Below are 27,738 nucleotides of genomic sequence, written 5' to 3' on the forward strand. Positions count from 1 at the left end.
TGTATCCTAGCTTAGATCGTCATTTTGTCTGGAGCAGACTTAAATCTTAAACCTTTAATAAAATGTTCACACATGGCTGGAAAATGTAAATAAATGTGGCTACATGACCTTTAAGGAGAGACAGCCAGTGCCATTATGGAGGTCTGCAGGTGAAATGCTTATGTTTCTCTGTCACAGCCTAGATGACTCACCCGATATTCAATACTCTAAGTTTTGCTGAAGCTCAACAGTGATGGCTAGCATGGCTCCCTCGAGCTACAGTGTCCGAATCCAGAAATGTTGTGGAGAAAAACTGAATTTAACAGTACAGACAGATTTGTTGCACATCTGCTTTGAATCCATGTACAGCCTATGGCATAGTCTACATGAGCGGCGTTTCTCTCCAAATTTCTCATCTGGTCAATTTTAAAAATGGCAACAGAAGAAATAGAAACTGGAAATGCATAGGAGGAAACAACAGTATGGAAAATGCTAATCACAGTCTCTGTGGGCTGCATTGATGCTACATGTAGTTAGACTTATCAAAATTGGTAGATCCCTGTTGTGAATGAATGCAGTATATAGACTAAAATAACGGAAATGGTTTTGTCAGGTCCATCTTAAAGTGGACATGAAACACTACATGTAAAAAGGCTAATTTATACCACTTAGCCCTGCTCTCAAAAACTGATATAGATGTAAAACTGCCTGTGAAGCTGAATTTAAGAAATAAAAGCTTAAAGTAAAAGTTTTAAAATCGTGTTTAGTGCCACCGGGAACATTATGTCACTTGGTTGGTTGGTTGTCGTCAATAGACTTACATTAGTTTATGTTAGCTAACTAGTACAGAACCAATAAATGTGGAAAAATTAAGGACACGAACAATAAAAAACAATCTGAGGGGGGTCACTTTTGTGCTGCCCCTGGCTGCAACAATGAGCTTTATGTTAAAACCAAGGATATACTGTTCACTTTCACTTTCTATTTCTTATGTAGTTGATTGGCTAGCTGCACTGACACAGAAAAACCTACCTGTTAGCTGTAATATCCAGGTTTGTAAAGCACTTTATAAATGAGGACAGTGTGGAGGAGCGCCTGTTTGAGTCAGGTGACAGGTGGTTCACTGGACCAACAAGCTGGAGTCATAAACTCTGATTTACCAAGCGGTCTGGTCTGCTGGTCTCAAACAAGTGCTTTACGAACCCCCAAATTACAGCTAACAGGTGGATTTTCCTGTGTTTATGCAGATAGTCAAATAAAAAAGAACCACTTACTGCTTAAGAAATAGAGAGTGAAAGCAGACAGTATATCCATCTATTTTCTTCCGCTTGTCCTTATCAGAGTTGCTGTTAGCAGCAACCAGCCAACCTGGTGACATAATGTTCTGTACTAACAGAAGATGGCATAAACATGTTTTTAAAACTTTAAGCACTTAATTCTTAAATCAAGCTTCACAGACAGTTTTACATCTATGTCAGTTTTTGAGAGCAGGGCTCCATGTGTAAATTTGTCTTTATATGTGCAGCGTTTGTTTTATGACCACTTTAAATAAGCTTAAAAAGTGAGCTTTAATATGTGAAAAACAGCTGATGGTTACTAACATGAGCTCGACTTTATCAATGTAACTTTCAGCTGGGAAACATGAAACCAATGTGGAAGGACGTTAAACCTGCATTCTTTCTCGTGGCCAGCAAGGGGGGGGGGGCTCCTCAGACTTGCCGGTGTATGAAAGACAGCGGGAAGAACTCCTTTGATTTAGTTCTGACTCATGTTAACTCCTCTCCTTTGATTTATGACTTTAGTAGGTGCTTCTCTGATGAGTTTATGGGTTCTGTCTATTTTTAAATTATTTTTATTTTTCAAATGTATGATAGGTTTTTAAGAGAATGTTAAGATGTGACAATGAATTTGCTGCGCTTGAAGTTTCAAATACAGGATTTTGTCAACCAGTGGGTGACTAATCGTAGCTATGTCCATTGTGTTTTTATAGTCCATGATCACACCCACAATTAGAATATTTTAAGATTATAGGTAGCTCTTTTAATGCTACAGTAGCTTTTAAGATTTTAAACATGCTAAATGTACATTTTAAACTTTTTTCAAGAAAAAAAACAATGTTTTTCTGTGGAGAAAAGTCTGTTGCAGATAAATACAATCAGCTGCTCACAGCTGATGCCAAACAAGATGCAGACCTCCAAAATGGCTGCCAGACAGTTCGTTGCTACACCTGAAAGGCTTCTCGGTATCTTAACGCTACACTGAGCAGAGGTGGAAGCCTAACAATGCCAAGCTGGCTTTTTGTCCCACTTCTGAGCATTTCATCTGGACACAGAATCCAAACTGTGGGATTTGGAGGTCCTCCATGTGTGGCTCGGCGATAAGTCCACCCAGTCGCTTGATTTCTCGCTTCAAGTTGACTCATCCAGCTTCAGAAACTCTAAAAAGAGAAGGTGTGGAGCAGAGTGAGATACTGGGTCGCTGAACCACACAAACAATATCCAAAATGAGACTAGTTTAAAGGAGAAGCCCAAACTGTGATTAATAATAATAATATAATGGAATATTTAGGAAATGCCTTTAAGATGATTAATCAGCTCACAGACTTTCTTTGGGGAAAAATTATAGACAGCCGGGTCTGCCAAAATCAAAAATTAATAAATAAATAATGGTCAAAAATGATAAAGTGTTACCAAAATAATAACATCAATAAATATCTGCATTTATTGTTACAAATTTCCATCCATTCGCTTCCGCTTATCCTTTTCAGGGTCGCGGGGGGCGCTGGAGCCTATCCCAGCTGTCATAGGGCGAGAGGCGGGGTACACCCTGGACACGTCGCCAGTCTGTCGCAGGGCTAACACATAGGGACAGACAACCATTCACACTCACATTCACACCTAGTGGCAATTTTGAATTATCCAATTAACCTATCCCCACAAGCTGCATGTCTTTGGACGGTGGGAGGAAGCCGGAGTACCCGGAGGGAACCCACGCAAACACGGGGAGAACATGCAAAGTCACACTGATACAGAAATGCATTAAAATGTAAAACTGTAAAAAGAAGGTAGAGAAATAAATAAGTTTACAAATATATAAGCAAACCTGCAAAAAAAAGAAAGAAAAATAAGTGAAAAAAGTAAACAAAAGTACGAATTTACAGCAGGGAAAATGACTTAACGGTTTACTGTCATACTCTTTACTTTTTTTGTTATTTATTGATCCATTTATTATTAATGAAAGGATAAAAATTTTAAACAATTTTAAACACTATTTTTTAGCATAGTATTTCTGGAGCCCAGTGTGGACTGTGAAAAGCAGAAACATTCCTTTGAAAATTTGTATTTCCAGCCTCCTGCTGAGCTCACACTTTTTACTTGACAAGGATCCTTTTATCTCTAAAAAGTAAGAGAATTCTTCCTCAAAGCCAGCAGACTTACACATTTTTATCTTAAGTCGTTGGAGTAAGAGGACTGCCATTAAACTGGCCCATAGAGATCCACTGTAATGTTACCTTTTTTCTTTCTTTCTTTTTTTAAAAAAAGGAAAAAAAAGCAGACTCTACCTCTTTATCAGTCTCTTTCCTGTGATTTTAAGCGATCTCACACTCACAGATACATAAAGCAACTTTTATGGATATTCACGGTTTTATACAAGTTGAAGTTGCAACTTTTTATAAGCAGTTTTTTGATAGCTGGGCTGAGCCATGTCCACCAGCACAGCAACTTCATCTGCTACTAAACTGAAGCTTTGTACCTGCTATTTTAATTCTCAACGACATTTTCATGTATTTGTGGGCAGGCTATAATTTATGTTTGCTTATGTAGCTCAGTGTGCATTTTTTCTATAAAGAGTGGGGTTTGGTTTATTTTGTACACGGTAAAGGACATAAGAGTACATGGCAGATCTTTTGAATTGCTTTTGCTTGCTGGTTATAAAGTGGCTGAGGAGTGAACATTGCCTTACAGTTCCACATTATGTTCCACAATTGAAGCTGCATACAGAGAATCAATTTCACACAGAAGAATGTCAGCAGGTCTTGTCACTGATTCCTAAGCACCTTAAATTATGGTAACATAAGATGTATCTGGGATAAAATGTGGTTTAAATGCAAATAGGACAACTGTGATCTGATCCCATTGGGCAAAGATAAAACAGTAACATCCGTCACTGCATGTTGATGTGTGTTCCTGAAGTGCTTTCACACATAGTCTGAAACAAAATAGACAACTAGTCTGATTCAAGGAATATTTCTGGGTGAAAAATCAATGGGAAAAACCTGAATCACTGACCCTTACAAAGTGATGCCATCATAGTTCAGGTCCACATGTTAAGGCAGCCACATGTGCCAAATAAATCTACTGAACTGGACTGTTTACTGCCCAGTAATACCTGTGACATGATGGCAAAGCTATTTTTCGTCTGCTATCACGATAACAGCTGGAGGACATGTGCCTTTTCTGCCGTAGCTCAGCTAAATTTCAACTTTTTTGTTGTCTTTCCCAACATGTTATTTTACCTCCACCTGCTTTCTTTGGGATTATTGACCCATCATGAAAGCCTTCACTGCTTTCCTCACAGTCACTGGATAAAAGTGACACTCCTGCAGTGTTAACTTATGAATTTTTGAACCAACACCACAATGTGGGTCATTGTCTCAGTCTGTGGGACAAAGGCGACAAGGAACAAACACACTATGGGGCCTTACATAAAGTGGTGCACCTGGTCATCAGATCCCCCATGTAAACGGTACAGGGGCTTGCTGAATGATTTGATGAGGATGAAAAAGACATGAATAACATCTATGGCCTTCATAGTCACTAGATCCTAACACAGCCAAACACTAATGAGAGATTTTGTTCTTAGAGCTTGCTGGCAACAAATGAGGAAACATCTTTTAAAAGAATGGTCTTAATCCCTCCAACAGACTTCCAGATACTTGCAGAATAAATACTAAAGAGGACTGAGAAACTGTTCTGGACTTCTGTTTTGGTTTTTCCTGTCATTTGTCACCCTTTTCTCTGTAATCGCTGCATAAAGATATTGAAAATGGGCTGCTGAGGAGTGTGAAACACTTCAATGAGTGTGTTTCTATAAATAAAAAGGTATTCATGAATCTTTATGTGCATCTTGCTGTGAAAGCTCATAACCTGTGGCTATTTTTTAACCCACAGGCATGTCTCACGACCTACTACTACACACACACCCGTTGTAAATGCCAGCGTTAATGTACTGTAGGAAGATGCAAATGATGTTTGGCAAACTTGTGTTAGTCATGTGTTCAGTTGCTACCATTAAGCGTGCTTTCTGCTCAGTGGGGATGAAAATGGGCTTGAAAGCAAAGTGTAGTTTGAAAGCAAAAGTTGTTGGGTCTTTTTTTTTGTACAGTGTGAAAAAGTGAAATTACTGAACCTTGGTCTGTCTTTATAACTGCCAGCTCCAGTGACAGGTTTTAAAGGCAGCATTTGAACATGTCTGACAAGCCTCCCGAAAGAAGAGTTCACATTTATTTTGGTGGATAAAAACTGAAAAAGTATGAAACTTTAATGTAACTTGCCAGTAAACCTTTTCAGTGGGTTAAAATCAACTTAATAGTATGTAATTTTCAGTACTTAGAACAAACTCTGACACTGTTTTTAGTTCTTAAAAGTCCTTGTGACCCCGGCAGTTGGAGAGTTCATAATTTTGCATTTTCCAAGGCTACAGATCAAAGTTCATTACACATAAAAGCCATGTGTTTTAATGGTTCAGTGCATGTTTTATAGATGAATTTAGTTGGTTCACTGAATTTCGGTGGTGGTAATCTGAAAATAATAATAAGCTGTGTATCTCACTACATGTAAAATAGGCATACAGTTAAAAATCCATATATTTTTAGACAGTGACTTAAATTTGTTATTCTAGATGTGTGCAAAAACATATTAAAGCTACAGTTATATGACTTTAAGCCATGAGCTTTAAGTGCAGACTGTCTATACTGCACATACAGTCTGTCACAGTATTTGTGTTTCGACTTCGGGAATTATATTCTTTCATTACTGAGGTTCATGTTTTTGGGTTTCTTTAGTTTTCAGGGATCTTAGTCCTCTCCCCCTTAGTGTTTATCTCAGCCCGTGGTTAGTCTCTGTTCCCATGTTTTCTCCGTGTTCCAAGTCTAGAGCTTTTGTATGTCCTCTGTTCCAGAGTCTGTCTGTTCCCATGTCAAGTCTGCGCCTATGTGATGTCATGCTTCCTGTTTTATTTTGATAGTCCTTGCCTTATGTCACTGCCTTTGTCTCATTATGTCTGATTTGTGCCAGCTGTGTTCTCCATCCTCTCGTTGTCTTACCTGTGCATTTAAGCCCTGTGTTTTCCTTTGCCCTTTGTTGCATCGCACCCTCACTATGCTGTGTTTTTCCCTCCGTGTTCTCAGCAGTTTCCTAGTTTACAGTTCCTGGTTCGTTTACCAGTTGGAGTTTTTGGTCCCAGTTTCTAGTTTCGTTTTATATTTGAAGTTAGTGGCTTACAGTCAAAATAAAGCTGCCTCTTTGAGTTTACTTCCCGTGTATAAGTCCTGCATTCTGGTCCCACATCCTGCCTGCCACACAGCAAACCTTGACACAGTCACATATTTTCATGTAAGTTGTCCAAATATGCCTGTTCAGTTAACTTAAATGTTGTTTAACAGCCCAGCGTTAGAGATTTCTTTCATATTTCTTCATAAACTAAACCAGTAAAAGGTCCAGAGATTATTCCAAGTGTGTTGGGAAGCTGTTTCTGTAAATCATAAAACAAAGATTTCTCTCTTTTTCTAAAGAAAAACTCTTTTCACAACATTTAGCTGAGTGAAGAAAATTCTCCTGGAGTTAGGTTTACCAGCCTCAACATTAGAAAGGTCATATTATAAATTATTTATATATTGCGGTTAAATATTTCAGTCCTTTGGATCACACTCTCCAGGAGATAGGTGTACAATTACCCAAGTCATAAAGAAAAGACTTGAAAAGAGCAAATGCAAACCACTGATCAGTCTCAAGAATAAAAAAGGCCCAGTTACACTTAGTCCAGAATCATACTTGTTCAAAGACAAGTCTGCACTTTAAGGGCATATCACACCATATAACTATAACTGGATTGTTATTGTAGATAACTAAAATAAAAGTTGCCAGTGTTCAAAATATATGGACCTCACTATACTGTGTCTCTTAAATAAATCATCTGGTGTCTTACAGTTGGCCAGCTGAAGTCTCGTCTGTTCTTTCTGTTGGCTCGGAGTGGCTCGTGTTTTCGATTTAATATAGGTCAACTTCTTTGGTTCCAATCCACCTGAAAGGATGAAATAAAACTAATTTTAGACATTGTTTTTCTCAACAAACAGGCGTAGTTCTCACTCATGTCAAGAACAAGGCTCAAATGTGGAGTTAGAAGAACTGCTTGATGCTGACAGGCTGACGTCTTCAAAGAGAGCACGATTATCATCCTGAATTCAAAGTGGCAGCAGATCTAAGAAATGCTAAAGCAGCTGCAGCTGACATCCAGAAAGACAGTAAATGTTTGGCTCAAACAGCCACCTCACATGTGAAAAATAATGCAAATGAAGACATGTTTTTCAGATAGGGAGCGACAGTTTAGGATGCTTAAATAAAACTGTTCTGACTGTGGGATGTCCTGTGGAGACAAACATTTAAATATGCATTTCACCTAAAAACAGTCAGAGACATTAACTGTTCACATAGTCAGCATATCTTAAATTCATCTATCTTAAAAGATGGTCCTTCATTTTCATCCTATTCATAAGCCCTTTGTATTAAAATTAAACAGTTTTTCTTAAGAAATATGAGCAATTAGGGGAAGTTCTCAACTCTGTTTGCTTATCAAGGATGCAGGTTTAATATATCCTCAGTCTCAGGGCATCAAATACTGACTTTTGGTCCTAAGCAGTGACTGAATAATAAAGAGACAAAGTCCAAAACCCATCGCTCCCTGATAGGGAGGTTTGTCCTGGTGACAAATCTGGGACTTACTTTAAGTCCTCCAACTTTCAATTATGGACCCTATGAAGGAGGACCTGTCACAGTCCTGGGATTTTTGTTATTTTGTGGTTTTGAAATCCAGGTGAATACTTTTATTGTTACTACCACAACTGTTTTAAAGGTTTGACTTCTGTGTTTGGCAGATTTCTGGTTTCCTGCATTGATTTCCATAATCTAGTAGATCACAAGCTTTATTTCCAGTGTTTTACCTTTTGGTTGTTCTAATGATTAGTTTCAGTTTTGCATCCTGTGTTTTGGTTCCTGGTCTTTTGTCTTGGGTTCTATTCAGATTCCCTCAGTGTTTTCCCTTCTGTTCATCCCTCTGTCACATCTTTCTGTCTTTGTCCTCCTGTGTTCCCCTGACTTTATCTTGATGTTTAGTGTAGGTCTTCTAGTCTCCATTATCAGTAAGTTTCCTTGGGTACTTGTTATTATTCATGTCCCTATCAGTCTCCTTTGATTACTTCCTGTTTTTAATTAAAAAGTTTGTTTCTTTTGTCTCCTGTATTAATTTTGCATCTGCCTGTCTCCCTGATTGGCTACTCTGCCACAATCAACTTGTAATTTTTCACCGTTAAGGGGTTACTGTTAAAAAAAAATGTATTTAAATTAAATCATATTTGATTTATAAACTTAAATAGTTTTAAGTACCTAAACCTAATCAGCAAGTAAAAGCAAAAGTAAAAGGGGATTGGGGGGAAACAAGGAAAATAAAAAGAAACAAATGAGATGTGAACTATGGCGTGATGTAGTATTTATGGCACCCCTTTGGTGTCTGTTGACGCAGACTTTCCAAAAAAGCCACAGCATGTGGTGTTATGCGAAGGTAAAGTGCTGACTGGTTGAAAAACTGGATAAACCAGGAAGGGAATGATAGAGTTCACCACGGAAAGAAAAGGGAAAAAAAAAGTGCTTTTGTAGGCTTTTCATTTCAGCTGAAAATCTTAATAACTCTGCCAAAGATAGCACTTCAAAATGATTAATGAACTGTAACTAATATTAGCTTATATAAGTAACTTGTTAATTTATAAAGTCAGCCATCAACAGTTCTCTTTTAAGCTCTCATTTGATTAAAAGTTACCGCCTCAAAATGTAAACCTGCTTCTTTCTGCCTCGGTGTGAAATCAAGTGCTTGGATTTCACAACATGAGTGTTTTTCCTTTGCTACATGCCGTGTCATTAGCATACTGAGCAGGCCATGTGTGTAATATGCTCTCAGTACCGTGATAAAGGCTCCGCTTGTTGTAACGACACCATGATCGCTTCCAGCAATCTCTTATATAAAGGTAAATATTGAACTTTAAATCTTCAATTTCCCCCGGTAACCTTGAATAACGTAGAGAACGTGTGGATAAATGTGAGTGGATCTTCAGGAAATTTCCTTATGTGCTAAATGCTCAATAGATACATGAATGAATTCCCTTCAGCAAGATTTACTCTGGATATGCCTTTTGTAAAGGAAATGAGCAGTAAATGTCAAGAATAAAGCCTGTTCTTTATGAGGCTTTAAAAAGCAAGATCATCTTTTTAAATCACAGTGCCTACTTAGACCAATTTACCACAACATTAAAGCCACTGACAGGTGAAGTGAATAACACTGATACTACTGGAAAGTCTTAGTCCTGGGATTCACCTGGATTATATTGTACCACCCATTAAAATGAATCTTTTTGAATTTTGGACCACTGAATAAGTACCTAATTTTTACCAAATTATTTTGGTGTTATTCTGCCTTAATTTCATAGCATTTTGTTTTATTTACTGATGTCTTAGAAATCTTTGATCTGGTGCAGGAACCTTAAAAAAACAAGGGACACTCCCTGGCGACAGGAGTCATTTCAAGGATGATAATTTGCCAAATGACAACAAATATACTGATGAGGAACAGGTTGAGGATACCCACAAATAGTCCAAGGTCCTCACCTGACCTCTAAACTTCATAGATCCCAATCTGCTTGTGTGCTAACATGATGGAAATACATCCCTTTAAGGTCCATGTCCTCACAGATAAGAAGTCTCAACCACTAACCATAAGATATCAAGACAGTTGATTTCTTCCAAAAAATCTTGACCATCAGGACATACAAAAAACAAACAAACCACAACTGAGACATATCAGAAACTTTTCAATTAAAAAAAGAAAGCCGTTGTATTTGTTGCCAAGACACAGGGTTAACCCTCTGAGGTCTGAGTCGTCATTGGCGAAGACTCAAACCCTAACCCTAAACTTATTCTATCATAATATGTCATTTTTATCAATTAAAAAAATGTCAGGAGTAAAACAAAAATACTGTAACATCCATCAAAAATGTTTCATGTCTTTCAAAAAAATCCTTTTTACTCTGTTATAAAACACAGAGTTATGATCAACATGGTGATCAGACCAAAGAAAGTTGATGATGTTTGGTGACTTTAAAACCTCTGGTGACATGAAGTGGGCGGGGCCTAAGGTAAAGCTTCTAGTCGAGCAACAGAACGGCTACCAATGATATCTCAGGATACCGCATACATACGACCTGGTAGTAAATACATTAGATTGTTACCTAGGCAGCCGTGGCCTTGAATATCTGATCGTGACCATCTGACAGTTTCCAAGCGATGAGACATGAGTGAATCACTTCCAACATAGACATATCTTTAGGGGTTTGGGTCACCACTGATGATAACGTATACTTCTGAGGAGTTAACCTCTTTATATCCACTGTGTCACCAGTGACCTGTCTGGGGTGATGGTTGGGTTTTATTTTAGCCACATGCTAAACAGGGAAATGAAGTCTCATAAATTTTGGAATTTGCAGTTTTCCAGATAAAAGATTTTCCATTTGGATTTGGGCACTTCCAAACAGGTGGAAATTCCACTGAAAAAGTCGAATGTTAGCCAAAACCCACTCTAAATGGATTGCTGGTGATCTGGTGGATGTTATAACAAGTATAAGATAAGTGTTTGTTACATAGATCAAACTTGGAACATTATACCAGCAACACTACAAATCAGAAAGATTAAGGACGAGAGCATAAAAGAATCTTTACTCCTGCAGTCCAACGGTCAAAGCTGTACCTTTGGTCATTTTACCGTACCTTGTGGTGCTCTGGGTAGCCTGCTCTGGGTTTCACACACACTGGCAGAGGTCATAATGGGTTCAGACGGGGTTTGGATGGGCTGGAGGAAGGCCACAGTGGGGAAAGGCACTGACTGGATATGGGTCATGGAGGAATCGGACAGAGAGTTCAGCACCCCTGCATGGCTGCCGTCCTTATAGCTAGAGGGAATTCTCCACCGGGGTAACGGGGAAGGAGACGCGTCCTCGCTGGCGGAGCCAAGGACACTGGGAGGACTGAGGGATTGCTCTGGGGTTGATGAGGATTTGGGGAGGAGGTGCAGGATGGAGGAGAAGAAGGAACAGGATTCAGGAAGGGGGATGGTCCCGATTCCACTGTCCAACGTTCGCATCTTGCAGCCGGAGCCTGCGGCACAAGGAGAACAGCTGAAGTGGTTCAGGGTGGAGGGAATAAAAGGGAGAACATCAGGAATGAGACAGAGGGGTGACCATGGTTGAAGTGGCATTAAAGTAACCTTTAAAATAAATATGTACGCTACATGAATATAGATACTAACAGGCCTATTGTTAATCATTTATCTGGTACTCTAGCTGACTTTGTGTCTCCAGGAGCTGTTACAGTGAGGGCAGCTTTATCAATCAATAATAATGGATCTTCTCTGCAGTATCATAACTGATTCTCTCGTGCCTCCTTGTTATTCCTACCACATATCTTCACTGTTTGTCTGTTTTAAGCAGCTCGATCCTTGTGTTCTGGTCATTTGCAACACATGGTTAGTCTTTTCCTTCCTCTCTTTCACGGTCTAACTTTCAAAAGCCTTAAAAGCCAAGTCGAAAAGCAGTCCAATCTAATTATATAAGTGTGAGGCAGGGTAACGGTTTCTTTGCTCTCCAGCAGAAAATGACTCAGCCAAATCAAGCCCACTTGAACCACTGCTTTTATTTTACAGATATTGTTTGATGGGTCTGACTGTTAGCATGCACTGGTCACATGGTGAATATGAAATGCACACAATGGCATGTGACATGAAATAGAAATGCACGCTGCTGGGTGTATTTAATTAACAAAATATTTGAAATCTTAAAAATGGTTCTGTTGTATGCATTATTTAAACGGGTGTAAGGTTAATTCTTAAATTTATTAAGCACTTTTTGTTGAAAATATAAAGTAACTTGAAAAATGAGCCCTTTTCCACAAATATTCAAAGGATGTAATGCTTTGGTAAGCAGCATTAGCTAACATTAGCTTATAAATGGAGTACACTAATCAGTAACATCATCAAAGCACCAACTTCCAGCACAGCAAAGACAAACTCAGAACAGAAATTAAAAAAATAAATACTGATGTTGCTTCAAGTAGAAATTTGCTAGTAACAGTAGTAAGAAAGTAAGCTAAGTTTAACTAGATAGCTGCTAAATCAAGCCATCAATGAAGCTGTTTGGATTAGCCGATAAGCAAAGAGTGGGCAATTACTTTACCCAAGTGGCCACATGAGAAACTGGGACTGTTGTGAAGGGCCACACCAATAAGCTGAACTCAGTTAAACTAGATTATATATTATATATTAAGTATTAATGTTATCTCTTTATAAGCTTATTCACAACAGTGAACAACAGTACCAGTTTCTCATGTGGCCCCTTGAGACAAGAGGGGTGTCCAAATTCATAGGCTGCGTCCTCCTGAGGACCCGTCCTTCGCAGTCTACATGGGCCGGGTCCTCAGAAGGTCGGGTAGGCCGGAAGTAAACGGCTGTGAAATGGGACGGTCTAGCCTTCAGATTTGCGTCACCGCTGTCTCGGTGGAGTTTAATAAACTCGGCTGTCTGCTCCTTGTTATCTAAAATATAACAGGACACTAGTGTAAACTCTCGACCATCTCACACTTCTGTTTAATCAGTTTTCTTTTTGACGTTTATTCAGCTGTGTGAAAACCAAGGAGGAACCCACCCGAGGGATTAATAAAGTTTTATTTTATCTAATCTAATCTAAAAACTTTAATCTCAGCCAAACCGATTAACTCACGAACAAATAAAACACTGAAAAAAAGCAAAACAATAAAATTTTTAGGTTATCTAAGTGACTAATATATCACGTTTAACCTGAGTAGCGAAAGACCGCGGTGATCTGAAAATGATGTGCCGGGAATTTGCCGTTCTCGCCGGCTCTAGTGACCCTTGAGCTCCCAGCTAGCTATTGAGCTGGTGTGTAACAGACGTCTCTGAAAACGTTGGAGCACTTTTGCAAATATGTGATATCTTGATAATCCGAGCAGATATTTGAAGTTTACACAGCTACATTCTCGCCTGAAAATATGTTAAAAGTTTATTTTGTGACCCAGAAAGAATAATAAGAGTAATATTAAAACTTAGTAGCGGCCCCCATTGTTGAAAACTGGAATTGGCTGGGCCGCTATGAATTCTGGGATATGGTGGGCCACGAAGTATACACCCGACCCATCCTTCAAATTCGGGGAAAAGGAGGACGGATTTTTTTGGCTGCATTCGGAGGAGTCTGCGAATTTGGACAGCCTTCGCTGTGATGTAATCGGTCTACAAATGTGGCCTCAGGAGGATGCAGCCCATGAATTTGGACACCCCCAAGGAAATACCCACGTTTGAGATAAGATAGCATTAGCTAACTGGCCGAATAAGGATTTGACTCTCTGGGTACAGTATCATGAACAGGACATTTGATCATGGAGGATGTTTACCATTAAATGTAAAGCTAAGTTGTCTTTCTTCTTAATAAGAAAGGCAGTTAATATTAGTTAACACTAGTATGTCTGCTAACACAGATGAATTGCTAGCTATGTCACACAGCAAACTGTTGTCTTAAAGTGGTCAGCTAATTCATCCAAACTACTGACTATCAATTTCATATTCATTTTTATCACCTAACATTATAAACTAAGCAGTACCAGTTAGTTATGTTAGATGCTATGGTTAGATGGCTAACCACGTCTTGCTTGCTAACGTTACTGCCCACAGAATCTGAGTGGAAACGTTAAGTGGATGACTTGGCAAATAACTTCATCAGCTAACCTAATCCATGATACTTACTTGCATCTAAGGTCAGTGTTGTTTTTAATCATCAGTAAATGATGTAATAGAACGAAGTAAAGATTCATAACATTTATGTTATACAGTAATAGCCAAACTGATGGCAGTTTTCCAGGAGGTTGTAACTTAGCTAAACAACTTAACTCACAAGTAATTTTTTAAAACTCACTATACAGATATTCAGGTATTTACTGGTCTCTCAGTTGTTATACAAGGTTCATACAACATTCAGTGCATTAACAACAAAATGCATAACTCATTTAAGACTAATATATACAGAAATTTCACTGGATTTTTTAGCTTTTGCATCACTGTTCAGCCACATTTGCATCAGAGAACCATTTTTGTAAATCATAGGAAACCAAAAACAACATGAATCACTCCAGTCACCCGTCTAGCGTGCACATCATTGAAATAAGAAAATATTTCTTCAAGCTGTTGTCATGCAGACTCATGTTTTAATATGTAGCCTGAAGCATGAGGCCTGTAGGCAATCACACTGTGGAGCTGAGGCAACAGCTGTGCCCCCTTTATTAATTAAGATGTGCACGCATGAGACTTTTGAGTGCTCCTCTGGGTTTCTTCAAGCCTGTTTTTCTTCATTTTTTTCTAATTCTGATTTTAAGCTGTTGTGCCCCGATTAATTGAGAACTTAAAATGATCACATTAAAAGTCATGCTATGTTTGAAAATAGACAAATGTGGAAAGGGGAATGGTAAAACCATTATCAATAATGCTGAAATACATTAAGTTACATTTTAACTAGAAGCTCTGGAAACACCTCAGTAGATTGTAATTCTTTAGAGTTACAGCCTCAGCTGGAAAACATCTCTAACATTACATTACAGTCATCCACTGCAGCTTCCTCATATTAAATAATAGCTTTAAGTAGCTATGTTTAAATCAGTCAACTTGTACTCATGCAGCAACAAACAAGAACAAATAATTGAACTGTGGAGAAGTAGGACAGAAATGTTATTGATTAGTCTGGTCTTAGGTTGGAAGTCTTCTTTAAAAAGGCAGGATCACAGAGGCTGAGAATTGATTGCTTACAACAAGCCTCGGCTGTATTGAGAACAATCAATAGCTGCTTAATGTCACAAGATAACAGTGCAGTACTTAGTATTTAAAAATTATATAGCATACACATAAAAATAATATGACATGGTTTCTGTTTATGCAGAAAAGATTCACTTAAAGTGGCCCTACTGTGCTTTTTCCAGCTCTGTATTTTCAGTTTTTGTCTCTACTGCAGTAGCTTTGCATGATTTACAGTTCAAAATAATCCTTTACTTACTATAGAAGTTCCCAACTTCATACTTTAAAGCCAACCATTTTAGCTCCTCCCCTTTTAAGCAAACTGATTGGCTGTCACTTGACAAATTATTTTACTAGTTGGTTTGGACTAATGTGGTTCCTGATTGCAATATTAGGGATATCTTCTTATTCTCTGTGACATCATACAGAGCCAGGAACAGAAAAAAAACCTGCAGAAACGGAGCATTTAATGGATATTAGCTTCTGGCTCACAGGGATTATTTGCACAAAAACTGACCTCGTTATTTGAAATGCTGGCCATGTTCAATATGAATAGTTTATATATGACATAAAATATTGAAAAAGCACAATAGGTCATCTTTAAGGGTATGTGTTCGATAAGCTTAAGGCAGTGGTGTCAAACAACAATCAAATTGTCAAAATCTCTTCATAGGTTTTACAGCCTTTCCTACTGATGAAGACCACCCAACAGCCATTCATACTACATTAAAATAATTAAGCAATAGATAAACAACTAAATGACAGAAAAGTCTTTTTTTACTATCGTTTATAGAAACTGCTTCTCTTTTTATACCATAAGATCAAAATAAAACAAAAATTTTATTTTAATTGTTTTTGTTTTACTGTGAATTAACAAAAACGTCTGTTTTTAATTAGGTTGCAGATTGCTTTCACTCCATTGTCTTTCTCAGCAGCATTTCGTTATCACATTGAAAAACAGACTGTTCAGTACTGTTGAAATTGCAGTTCTTTTTCTTATATTTATTGGGATTGAATGCATAGTTAAATTTCTCCACACTGACAGAAGGGGCATTTTCTCTGGTTCTCTGGTTTGACTTAAGGTCAATGTGGGCTTTATGTGGCCCACGATGTAATATGAGTTTGACATCCCTGATTTAAGCTATTGATGTTCACATCTTAATAGGTCAAAGGGCTGGACAGCAATTTACACCTCTCAGTAAAGGGCATCTTGTTAGTGAAAATCAACTTGAAAACAAAAATAAAATCTGACAAGTTTGACTTGAATGTAAAAGAGAAACTCATCAGAGAAAAATTATTCAAACACAGACCAGAAAGGGGAAATCCAGTCGTCTTGCTCCTTTTAGAGTTGCTATAGCGGATCATCTACCTCTATCTCTTGTCCCAGCATCCTCCTCTATTACACCAACCGTCTGCATGTCCTGCTTCACTACATCTATGAATCTTCTCTACAGGCTTCCCCTTTTCCTCCTGCCTGGCAACTTCATATGTAGCATCCTTTGTCCAGTACATCCAGTATTCCTTCTCTGCAAACCATCTCAGACTTGCCTCTCTAACTTTGTGTCCAAACCATCTTAGCCTGAGTCGTCCCTCTCATGTACTCATGTGTAATCTTCTCCTTTGGGTGGTGCTTAAAGATTAGCGGACACAGGTGGTTAAAGGAGTTTGTAACCTGCTGCACATTCTTTCCAGCTTGATCTCTCTGCCTAGCCAATCAACACCTTCCTTAGCATCCAGCCTTACATACAAAGCCTTTTCCTTTGCCACCACTCACTGCCTCCCAATACTCTGAAATCACAAATATAAAGACTATTTTTAATAGAAAAACCTTTTTTTAAAAACTTTTCTCTAGTTTTTAAATGGGAATGCAAGTGGCCTCAAACATGAGCTCACTTCCACGTTTGTTATAACAACGTAGCCAAACATCCCATGACACCATTTGACACAAATGTGGTGGATGCCAAGGTGATGTTATACCTGCCTCTCGGTGTGTGACTTTTCATGAGACTCTGTACAGCTATTTTCCTCATTGCCGAGTGTCAAAAAGGGCAGTTTTGATTTTCGTTAAGGAGAAAGTCTTATGACTCATAAAGCGACGCCACTGGTTAGCCAATCCGTGGCATGCAGTCTGTTGCCATCACATTTTTGGATTTGCTTGGATCTTTGTGTCAGGTACTATGACCTAATCGAAAACCTAATGGACTTAATGGAGTTGTGCCGAGCCGAGCCGAGTCAGTACTAAAAGGGCTAATAGAGAGTCAAACAGGGCATGAAACAGGGTCTCTTGGCTGATAAACCTGCACCTTTTTACACAACCAGCCTCGCATCTTTGTTTTATGAAATGAGATCGTTATTGGTGCTATTATTATTAGGCAATAATAATTACCTACAGAACGAGCAGCACACTCGTTATGATATAGTTTAGTATATATATATATATAGTTTAGTTATATAGGGAGATATTACGTAAGGAGCAGATACGGCACTCAATGAATGCTGCAAATCTATGGCAAAGATGATGGATGCCCCGCTCCTGCCGCAGAGATCCTGACAACAACCAAACTAGGAATCATATCATGGTGGATCGAACAATTCAAAGTTTCGCTGCATGCTGTCCAGATGTTAGCTGTACATATGACTATCCATATCGGGTCAGTGGCATGTTTTACTAGTTTGGTTATATGAGTACTTTGCTTGGTGATAAGCACATGGACTATATAAAAGAAGGACGTAACCACCGTGATGTTGCCCATTATGAGTACTTGAGCTTGGTGTTTTGAAGGTGGATATGACTATGAAGCTGCACGCTTCGCGAGCGCACCCTGCCAAATAAATACCAGTCCATTTCCATCATGCAAACAACTTTAAAACTTTCAAGACATGTAATTTTACAGGCGTGTGACGGCCCATGCAGCAGCCCGTCCTGCATTATGCATTCCCTTGTTTGTCCCTCTGTTTTGCCTTGCAGGCTCCTGGTAATCAGTGCAGCTGGGAGCACCTGGTGGGTCTCTGTAGCACATTTATGAGCTGGCTGTCACAATATTTCCTCTCCATTCACCGTGCACCTTTTATTTTAGGTTTTACACCAAACTCCACCCTACAGTTAACATTCAAACACTCCTGACGACTAACACGCCTAATAAAATTGTAGTTTTTGCCTCTTTTTAGTTAACAAATTTGCATTAAACTGTGTCTCTGCCATTACTTTTCATGGCTCATGAGTTGGACCATGACAAGGGGTAATAAAAACATGTTTTTATCTTAGCTGGATTTTAAAATAAGACTTCAGTTTGATGAGGAGTGGCTAAGATAAACTCTAGTGCAGGGGTGTCGAACTCCAGGCCTCGAGGGCCGGTGTCATGCAGGTTGATGTTAGATCTCACCCTGGGTCAACACACCTGAATCAAATGATTGGTTCGTTACCAGACCTCTGGAGAACTTCAAGACATGTTGAGGAGGTAATTTAGCCATTTAAATCAGCTGTGTTGGATCAAGGACACATCTAAAACCTGCAGGACACCGGCCCTCGAGGCCTGGAGTTCGACACCTGTGCTCTAGTGGCTTCAATGCACACCCAGAAAGTTTCTCAGTAAAGTATGAGACTGAAAATGAGAATTTAATTGTGGTATTTTTGTTTTGTGCCTCTTCGCTTTAATGCATCAAGTTGAAAGCTGCTCTGTCGAGTCTGCATCAGGCCCAGCATTTTGGAGTCTGGGTGGTATAATTCAGCTCACAGCTGAAGGCAAACTTAATTCACTCAGTAGTAGTTTGGCTGATCGTGCTTAGCTGGTGCAGCGCTGAAATTTTAATGAGGTGATTAACCCCCGAGGGCAAGCGTTCGTCCGTATCAAACATGCTTGATATTTGCAGCGCCTCGCCGATGGTGTCACTCTGGCCAATGAAATTTCAGTAGGGTCTGTCACCGGTCCTCCACTGGAGTGATGTGGAAAGTTTAATAAGCCGCTATTTCTAATTTAGTGAGTGACCACAAAGCAGAAAGAGCCAAATAAAGTTTTACTCCTCGTCTGTTATCTCTTTCCCACTCGCTCGCTCTCTTTTAAATAAATTGCCACCTTTAGTTTCACCTCGTTAGTAAGCATCAGGCTGATGCTTAAATGCTTTTTAAACTTGGTTTGTGAGAGATTTCATCTACACCGAATTACTACTGAGCAGCAATCCAAGCCCAGCACAGAACATGAGTGTTTTTGGTGTGTTCTTGATACTCTCTGGTATTAAATCACACAGGTAAAAAACCCACCCCAGTCTAATGTGTCTGTGCACTTGTTTTCAAAAGGGTAATTAGAACAGATCCGAGTGGGACAGTCAGTCCAGAACTTTAAGGACCGAACTGGTCACAATGCAGGATTTTTAAACTTTTATCCAGCAGATAACAGGAAAAAGGGGCGAGAGAGATTAGTTTGATTTGCCCATATGAAGCCATGTTTGCAGCTGTGGCCTCGCTTTGTAAAAAAATAACAGATTATAAAAATGTAATTGCAGTTCAAGAAGCAAACTAAACTTCAACGCCTACACCGAAACATCCAGATCTGTTGGGATCTTCTGTATGTGGATTTTGCATGTTTTTCTTGTGCCTACATGAGTTTCCTTCAGATACTATCAGTTCCTCCCACCGTCCAAAGGCATGCATGTTAGGTGAACTGGAAAATGGATGTACTGCAAATCTTTCTTGTTTTCTCACATGCAAGTAATTCGTTACCAGAGTTTGCCTGAGTATGCTCCTAAAGGTGTAGACTGACCAAGTCACCAGGATCCATCTGTACACTGTATACAGATGCATAAAATCCACTGCTGACCAGCCCATCATGAAATCCACTGCCGTCCCATCCAGCAGCTGCTGAGATATTCCAGTTTGAACCAAAGACTGAAACATCCACTACTGGGAGCGTTCTCCCACACGTGTGCCCAAATTTGAACATTATTAAACTAAGATTGAAATTTCAGTCCCATGCAGCCCTCTGCATGAGAAAATTACATCTGCACCCCATCTTATTATGGCAAGCATACCAACTTTCAGCTATCAGTTGGAGGGAGATTGTTGGACTAAATGGTGGGGCGAGTGTGTGTGTGTGTGTGTTGGACCATTAAACAGTGCAGAGGTGCATTTCAGAGGGGGAAAAAAGTCCCACGGGACAATAATAACCTTAATAATTAGTTTTCAACTCAAACCTGCCGTCTGTGCTGCTCACAAATGTGTTTTTACTTCATATGTAATGAAACTGTATTTAACTCACTCACTGACTCAACTGAACAGGCTTCTTACTCCCATGTTGTTTCACTTCCTAACAAATTCTATATGATCTTAATGCTGTGTATTATTATGCTAATGTTGCATTATTTTGGCAATATTTTATCCAGTCATCCCAATAAAAACCACTGAATTCAGTTTAATTTAAATACTAACAGAGTTACACTAAGCAGACATGCATGTGCACAATACCTGTAAAGCTGCAAGGTGTAAGTCTCATTAATAACCTCTAACAGGCAGGTGTGATATTAAAGGATAGATATGGACACAGGTGTGGAAAATCTCCAATCTTTGTGGTGTTGAGATGTAGGGAAAAAAACTAAATGTGCAGAATAAAATAATACGTTCAAGCTAATCTTTTTTTTCATAAAGAACTGGTTTTGAAACTTCTCCATTTATCTGGAGACTTTTTTGGGCAGTGTGAGAATGAAAGCAAAAGTGTGTGTCAGCCATGCGTTATGGTCGTCATATGGCTTCACACCTCTGCAGGGCAGTGAGCTGTCTTTGGTTTCAGCAGCAGTTTGGTCCACAGAATGAAAACAGCTGAAGCAGATTCATCATGGATCCACCACTCACAGTAAAACTGGTCATGAGGAAGCTCGAGTGAATACGGTTATCCTGATTTGATGAGCCTGGGCATGCAGATTTTTAGTGCATGAGTCCGTGAAGATGAGTGGTCAAGCCTACCGTTAAAGAGCAAAGTCTGCATGGTGTAAAGCCACGGTGGAATGATTTGCTCCCATTTAAAAAAACATGAACAGAGATATGGTGGCGGCAAAAGCACAAACTGACAAAATTTAGCATTTTGCATGTTTGCTTGACTGCTCATGGCATATTTATCATGTTCATGACTTACACATGTGTGTCAAATTTGGTCTTCACTTCTGTCTGCAAACTGTAAAACGGTAAGCACAGATGAAACCTTAATGCTATCATTGTTTGAAAGACACATTAACATTGCTACTGGTACCGAGTCAGAGGCATCTAAAACTATTTAAGGAGACTGTGACAAAACAGAGGAGAGAAAAGTCTGACCTATTACTGCATCCTGGTTCGGGCTCTTCACCGTGGATCCATTTTCACTGTCAGATCTTCTGTTCATCATCTGCATCTTTGTATTTTTGAAGTAAAACAAAAACAAAGATATTAAAACCTTTTACATTTGCACATTAAGCAGTTTCTCATTGCATGTTTCCCTTAGAAGACACTGCATACATTTCCACTGAAATCACTGAGATCACACCATGTTAGACGAACCAATTCAATAAGTGAAACTACAGGCATGTAATCTTCTGCTTCTAAGAGAACATGGTCTCTGACTCTGGATGGCATTACTTTGGTCTGCAGCAGCATGATGACTAACCTTGGTGTCATTTTTGATCAGGATGCATCCTTCAGCGTGTGCATTAAACAAATGGGTTGCTTTCTTTTATCTGCGTAGTGCTGTCAAAATCAGAAGCGTCATGTCTCAGAGTGAAGCCTAAAAGCTAATCCATGCATCTGCTACTTATAGCGTGGACTCGTTATCTGAAAGCTCCCTAAAAACAGTCAGTTGATCCAAAATAAAAGTAAGAAACTTAATTAAAGCTTAGCATGTGGCTAAAACAAACCCTTACACAGGTTACGTGTGACAAGAAAGTACAGTACACATGTTTTACCTGCCTCTTATTTCTTTAAAAATACTTTTCTTGTAATTTTTTAACGTGGTCTTCAGCAATAGTTCTTCAGGCTTTCCAAAGATCGTTTAAGACATTGGCTGCTTTTTCAGTCATTTTCAGTCCAGTCTTTGTACCTGACCATTTTCAGAAGAATGTCCGTTTGTTTGTTAAACACTGACCTATAAATCATTCCAACAGCCTGTATAGAACCCCCACATCATTTATTTTAATGCATTTAGTTTGATCTATCAAAAAGGCCATAACAAAGATTGACAGACGTAAAAAAGTATTTTTGCACCAACAAGGTGATTCCCAAAGAGCTATCAACCTGGCATATCTGAACATGTTGTGCAGTGTGTTCTTAAAAAACATTAGGAAACTGGACAAGTGGCAGATTAAAAAGGCAGATGGACAGTATTTTAAACTGAGGTGAAAGGAACTGATGGAGTGATGAATCCAACATCAGGCAAGCATCCAAAGAAGAGCTTCAAATGTCTCTAAATGCCGTTCAAGAAGCCAAGAAGAACTATTCCTGTAGACTATGTAATGAAATGACAAAAAATCTGCCTGAAAGAGTTCAGACTGTGATGAAGAATAACGGTGGTCAGACCAAATATTGATTTTTTCTTTATTAGTATAAGTTTTAGTTCCTAAAGTGTTTCCCTGTCGGATTCTCCTTCATGTTTCTTCTTTATGTGCGTAGGTTTCGTTTTTTGATGGACTATCCTGCATTTGGGTCCTTCCCAGAAAGTTTAGAGGAATGGTTTGTGGATTTGACCTGAAGTCTAGCTCATTTATTAAAACAGCTGAGAATGAAGTACTGAACAAAATCTTGATTTTGGTCAGCGCACACTGATGTCTTATTTTAACTGACTGGGTACTCCTATAGCATTATTTTTTTACTCTGCAGGGCTGACCTATAGATTTCCTCAGTTGCCTTGAGACTGCAGCCAAATGTGCTCTGCTGTCATTGTCACTGCAGTCGCACTAAAAAAGAAAGAAAATGGCTGGAAAACCTTACTGCATATGTTGTAAAGGGGTGTATTTTCAAAATCTTACTCAAATAGTTATTGTTAGTAAAATAAAATTTTTAAAACAGTGTTTGGGTTAAGATCTTGTATTTAACAAAAGCTATTACAGTCTCCAAGTCCTCATTGAAAATGACTTGCTCCTTAATCTGACTAATGCTACCACTATACCTCCACCCTCCTCGTGCGGACTTTTGTTGGTTTTTATACTTTTTTATAAAGCAAAGGATTCCAACAAAATGATGTTGAATAACCTCTTCTCACCCCATGACATAAAACCTGAAGTTTTGTCTCCGGGTTCTCATCAACACTGGTTGCTCAAAGCAAATGTTCCTGTATAGAAAAACCCACAATCAGGAGGGAGCTGTGTGCCTTTGTGTCGCATTGTGATCTGAAGGGATCCTGACCCAGCATCAGTATGTGAGTGTGCTTCCAGAGGCAGGAAGCGTTTTGGTGGCTGTGAATCTTTTCTGTTTTCTGTTTAGTGCCTCAGCGGCAAACCGAAGCAACAGCTGAGTGTTGTATCAGTATTTCAGAATTCATCTCTCATCCATTTCTTCCCAGATATTAAAGGTACAGTTCTTGTGGCTCATGCTAATAAAATCACTGCCTGCTTGCATTAGTTAAGGATCAATTTACCTTCGGGTCCCCGATGATGTCAGCATGTCCTTGTATCTCACTCAGGGACATACCCGGGCAGGGCATTGAGATGCATGCCCGCACTGCATCATGAGACTCTCTTCTCCCCACAGAGCTGAAAGAAAACAGTCTGTCAACACGCCACCATACACTGAAATCCTGTGATATTGAATCTCGATGCCCGGGGTGATTCGGCTGATAAATGACCCCGCTATCTATTGAAACCTGGCTGTGAGCCTCTGTATGAACAGGTCTCAGGGCTAAGGAGGCTCATAAATGTGTCTATGACCATTTGATAAAAAATGACCCGTGTCATCTGAGTCAGGAAAGCTATGAATAAATTGTATGTATGAAGCTGTGAGAGGTGGTGAAGATGTCAAAAGTACAGTAATTAGTTTATTAAGCGCAGAAGAGTCAAAACGGGGTCTCTGCACCAATTTGAATGAATGCTTTTGCAGACATTCTTAAAGTGTATATGGTTACATTTAAGACAAAAATGTGAGAGTAGTTTCTCGTATACTTCTTTTAATACTAAACTACTGTACTACCATACAAAATAAAGCAAAATACATCTATTCCGATTCACTTTGTATATTAAAAAGGAGTGAATACTTACTTAATCCCACCCTTTCTCCATAAGTTATGAGTTAATATTTATCCAGCATCCTTATTGATGTAAACCTCAACAACAACAAGAGACAAATTTCTAATGTCCAGCTCAGGCAGTTTTAATGAAAATTGTGGCAGCTTGTTGTTTATGATTGGAAAGCGACTTCATTTGTTTCGATTCGGTGTCGTTAATTTGAGAAGCTTGAATTGATTAATATCTTTTCAGCTAGGCTGGTCATCAACTCCCTGTTGCACATATGTGGCAGCTCATTGTTTTATTGAGTGTCAGGACTTTACTGTGGACAGATGAAATGAAATACCTGTTACATACACACTCCTACTTAACAAAACACCAGCAAGGAAAACTACAGTCTTCTGCTTGATGGTGTTTTTGCTTTTGTTAAGCTGGAGTGCGTTTGACCTCTCAGGGCCACCGTAGTGATAACAATTCGTTCAGCATTCAGCTGGTGAGTCTGTACAGAGAGCTGCACACTACTCTTTAATTTTGTGTGCGTGTTTTGCCAGGTTACTCCAGCAGATGAGTTATATTTAGATTTTGCAGACATAGAGAGTCTGGTAATTTGGTAACATTAGAATATTAGAATAATTTTACTCCAATTATTAATAATAAAGTGTGAGGGCAACACAAATTAGAGGAGAAAAAGCAAAATGCCACTGAAAGATATTTTTAAGAAGACTTTTTGTAGATGGATAGTAAAATTTATCTTAGCCATATCTTATTAAACTACTATAGGAACAAAAATATTTCAGCCTGAAAGAGAAAGGTGGGGCTTGTTCTTTGTTATGACGAAATAAGCATTCATTCCTGTTATATTTCTTTGAAGTCTCCCAAAAGGGCAAAGTCTCTGTGGACTAGTCTGCAATCACAAACAACAAACCGGATATATGGCCTTCCACATGAAGCCTCACATTTTCTATCACTGATCACTGCTGTTAACAAAGAATGCTTATCAACTGACGTGGAAACATGCATGTCACCTACAACAGATGTATTGGAAATCCAAGATCATAATTTCCTTTTTAAAATTCTTTTGTGACATGTGGGAAACCTGAAAAACATGACCTTTATCACTGATTTACCAGCTTTCTTACCTGTCTTTTCCATCACTTTTTCTTCTGTCTCTCTTCTTGTCAGACTTTGTCTGCTTTCCGCCCAGAAGCGATGTGATCTTTTGCTCCCTCTTGTCATCTTTTCCTTTTGGGGGCTCAGCCTTTTTGCTGGGAGCAGGAAGCTTACTCTTACGAAAGCCGAACCAACTTGCTAAGCTTGATCCAGATTTTTGCTTCACCTCACTGGTTCGCTCTTGTTCCTGAGACTTGTGCAAGTTCTCCTCTATGCCGAGCATCACTTTCTCTTCAATGGTAGTTATGGTACTTTGTCTCTCAGGCTCTTCAGAAACTGGCTCCCCAAAGGCGCTCGAAAACTGTTGCTCTATCTGAAGTCGCCTAGCCTGCTCACGCTGGAGTTTGAGACTTTGGAGTCTTTCACTGGAGGACCCCAGATGTAAAGGAACTGCTAGTCCCTCTTCAATCAAAAAGTTGTTTAAGAGGGATCGATTCATTGGACAGTGGTAGCTACTGGAGCAGCTCATACTTCCTGGGAGGACATCACCAAGAGAGTTCAAGGAGCTCCCTGAGTGTGTTTTGATCTGTGTGCGGACCTTTCCAGATCTGTTGAAGCTTGGTCTGTCCATATAGCGTGCACCAAAGCTCTGACTACGAGCTTTGGCCCCATTCATGCCCAGTACTGGTTTAAGAGGAGGTCTAGTAGAAACAGACACAGACCGTTTAAACAGCCAGCCTTCCTCGTCAAATCCCCAGTCTAGCATTACACCGTTGTCTGACACAACAGGTTGGCCAGAAGGCTCAGAATCTAGCGAGTTGCAACGGGTCTCAATCTTTCTGCGGGTGTTATCATGAGTGCTGGATTCATGTATTGTCTGGGCGTCACACGTGAAAGTCTGAAAGGTCTGGATGCTTCTTCCAGAAGGGTTCATATCGTCCTTGTTTTGCCTTCCAAAAATGAGGAAGGTGTTTGCTTCTTGTCCAGCGATTGCCTCATGAGATTTGGCATTTACAGGAAGAGTCCTTTTTACGGCTCTTGAAGAGGAAGTCTGGGGCTGGTAGTATGCATTAGAATATGATGGTGGTAAGACTTCTGAGAGTTTTGGCTCACTGACACTCTGTTGGGATCTTTGCAAGATGCTCTGATTTGGCAATACAGAGGGAACACCATTTTCAATATAGCTCATGGTAGCTCTGTCTGTAGATACCCGTGCGGATTCTGAAGCTGGTTGTGATTCTTGAACTACACCAGGAGGTATCATAGATGAATGGGTGTGGTACATTTTACCTTCAGCGCCCATTTGTGGGGCTGCATGTTGACCATCTAGTATTGCACTGGATTGTTGAGGTTGTACGACTGAAGAAACCTGATGTGTATGCATCTTGGTTGGGCCAGTCATTGAACTTTGAGCCTGCCCTGGAGATGTCTGATCTTTGGGAAAGCTGTCACTACTAGGTCTGAGGAGAAGAGAAGTAGTTCGACCTGGCGGTCGCGGAGGGGATAGGGATCTGAGTTCTGAATCACAGTCATGGTCCTGGCGTCGCTGTTTTCGTGGAGAGCATGGTAAGTTGTCATAGATACCGTCTTCCGAAGAGTCATTGCTTGACTGAAGTCTGGCTATTTGTGATTTTGTGGGACTCTTTAAGCCATCACTGACCCCTGTAGACTTAAATATCTTTGAATGTTTCACGGGAGAAACAAGAGGTGAGCACTTTTGCATCTTCTCAAGAGACTTGGAACTTGATGATGCTGAATTATCCTCATCTTTCTCAGTTTTAGATAATGTGCTCTTGGTTGAACCATGGGTTTTATTTAAATTTGTCCTTTTGCTAGAGGCACTGCTCCCTGTAGGGTTAGGGCTGGGCTGTCCTTTGGGCCTTTGACCCTTGATAAGCTTTTGATGTAGAGGAGAATGTGTGTGCTTTTGTTGTTCTGGTCCTCCATCTGCACTCTTGCTCCGCAAAATAAAAGCCTTTCTTGCTGAGTCGCAGAGCTGAGGTTTTGGTTTCCTCTGAGGAGATTCTGAGACGGAGTAGTCCTGGTGGTCACCACCGGCTTGACTAATTGGGTCTCTACGATGAGGAACTTCCATTGAGGAGCTGCGCTGCCTGGCTTCATTCATGCAGCACAGAGCTCTTGGTACAGTATGTTGAACTGTTGAGCCAACATCACCTGTTCCCACTTCCACTTGTTTGGAGGACACTCTTCCCTGTTGTCGTTTGACATAATCAAGCCTGGATTTACGGTCAGTGGATCTTTCCTGGTTATTGTTTCTGTCACTCAACTTTATGCCTTTATGCTTTTCTA

At 39.6% G+C, this 27,738-nt stretch overlaps 1 protein-coding gene across 3 annotated transcripts; it reads right to left on the reverse strand.

Moving 5' to 3' along the window:
• Positions 1-1,022: 1,022 nt before the first annotated feature.
• On the reverse strand, positions 1,023-27,583 carry LOC116309440 (nck-associated protein 5-like). Of its 3 annotated transcripts, XM_039599539.1 has the most exons (6): positions 25,458-27,583; positions 23,736-23,850; positions 21,446-21,521; positions 11,067-11,453; positions 7,186-7,281; positions 1,023-2,416 (listed from the first exon to the last, which is right to left on the reverse strand). In XM_039599539.1, coding segments are annotated over exons 1-6 (2,772 nt in total). In that variant the 5' UTR covers positions 27,554-27,583; the 3' UTR covers positions 1,023-2,414. The 3 variants fall into 3 exon arrangements, with proteins under 3 accessions (XP_039455473.1, XP_039455474.1, XP_039455475.1); XM_039599540.1 differs by lacking the exon at positions 11,067-11,453; XM_039599541.1 differs by lacking the exons at positions 1,023-2,416; positions 7,186-7,281; positions 11,067-11,453 and adding an exon at positions 21,240-21,305.
• Between the last annotated feature and the right edge of the window lie 155 nt (positions 27,584-27,738).

The sequence above is a fragment of the Oreochromis aureus genome, linkage group 16 (assembly GCF_013358895.1).
Source record: "Oreochromis aureus strain Israel breed Guangdong linkage group 16, ZZ_aureus, whole genome shotgun sequence".
Lineage (NCBI taxonomy): Eukaryota > Metazoa > Chordata > Actinopteri > Cichliformes > Cichlidae > Oreochromis > Oreochromis aureus.

Coding starts and splice junctions, on each gene's coding strand:
- LOC116309440 (XM_039599539.1), bottom strand. CDS start 27,553: ATGAATGAAGCCAGGCAGCGCAGCTCCTCAATGGAAGTTCCTCATCGT. Junction 21,522..23,735: donor ACATCATCGGGGACCCGAAG/GTAAATTGATCC, acceptor AAAAATACAAAG/ATGCAGATGATGAACAGAAG. Junction 11,454..21,445: donor GAACCAGGATGCAGTAATAG/GTCAGACTTTTC, acceptor CTTGTGCCGCAG/GCTCCGGCTGCAAGATGCGA.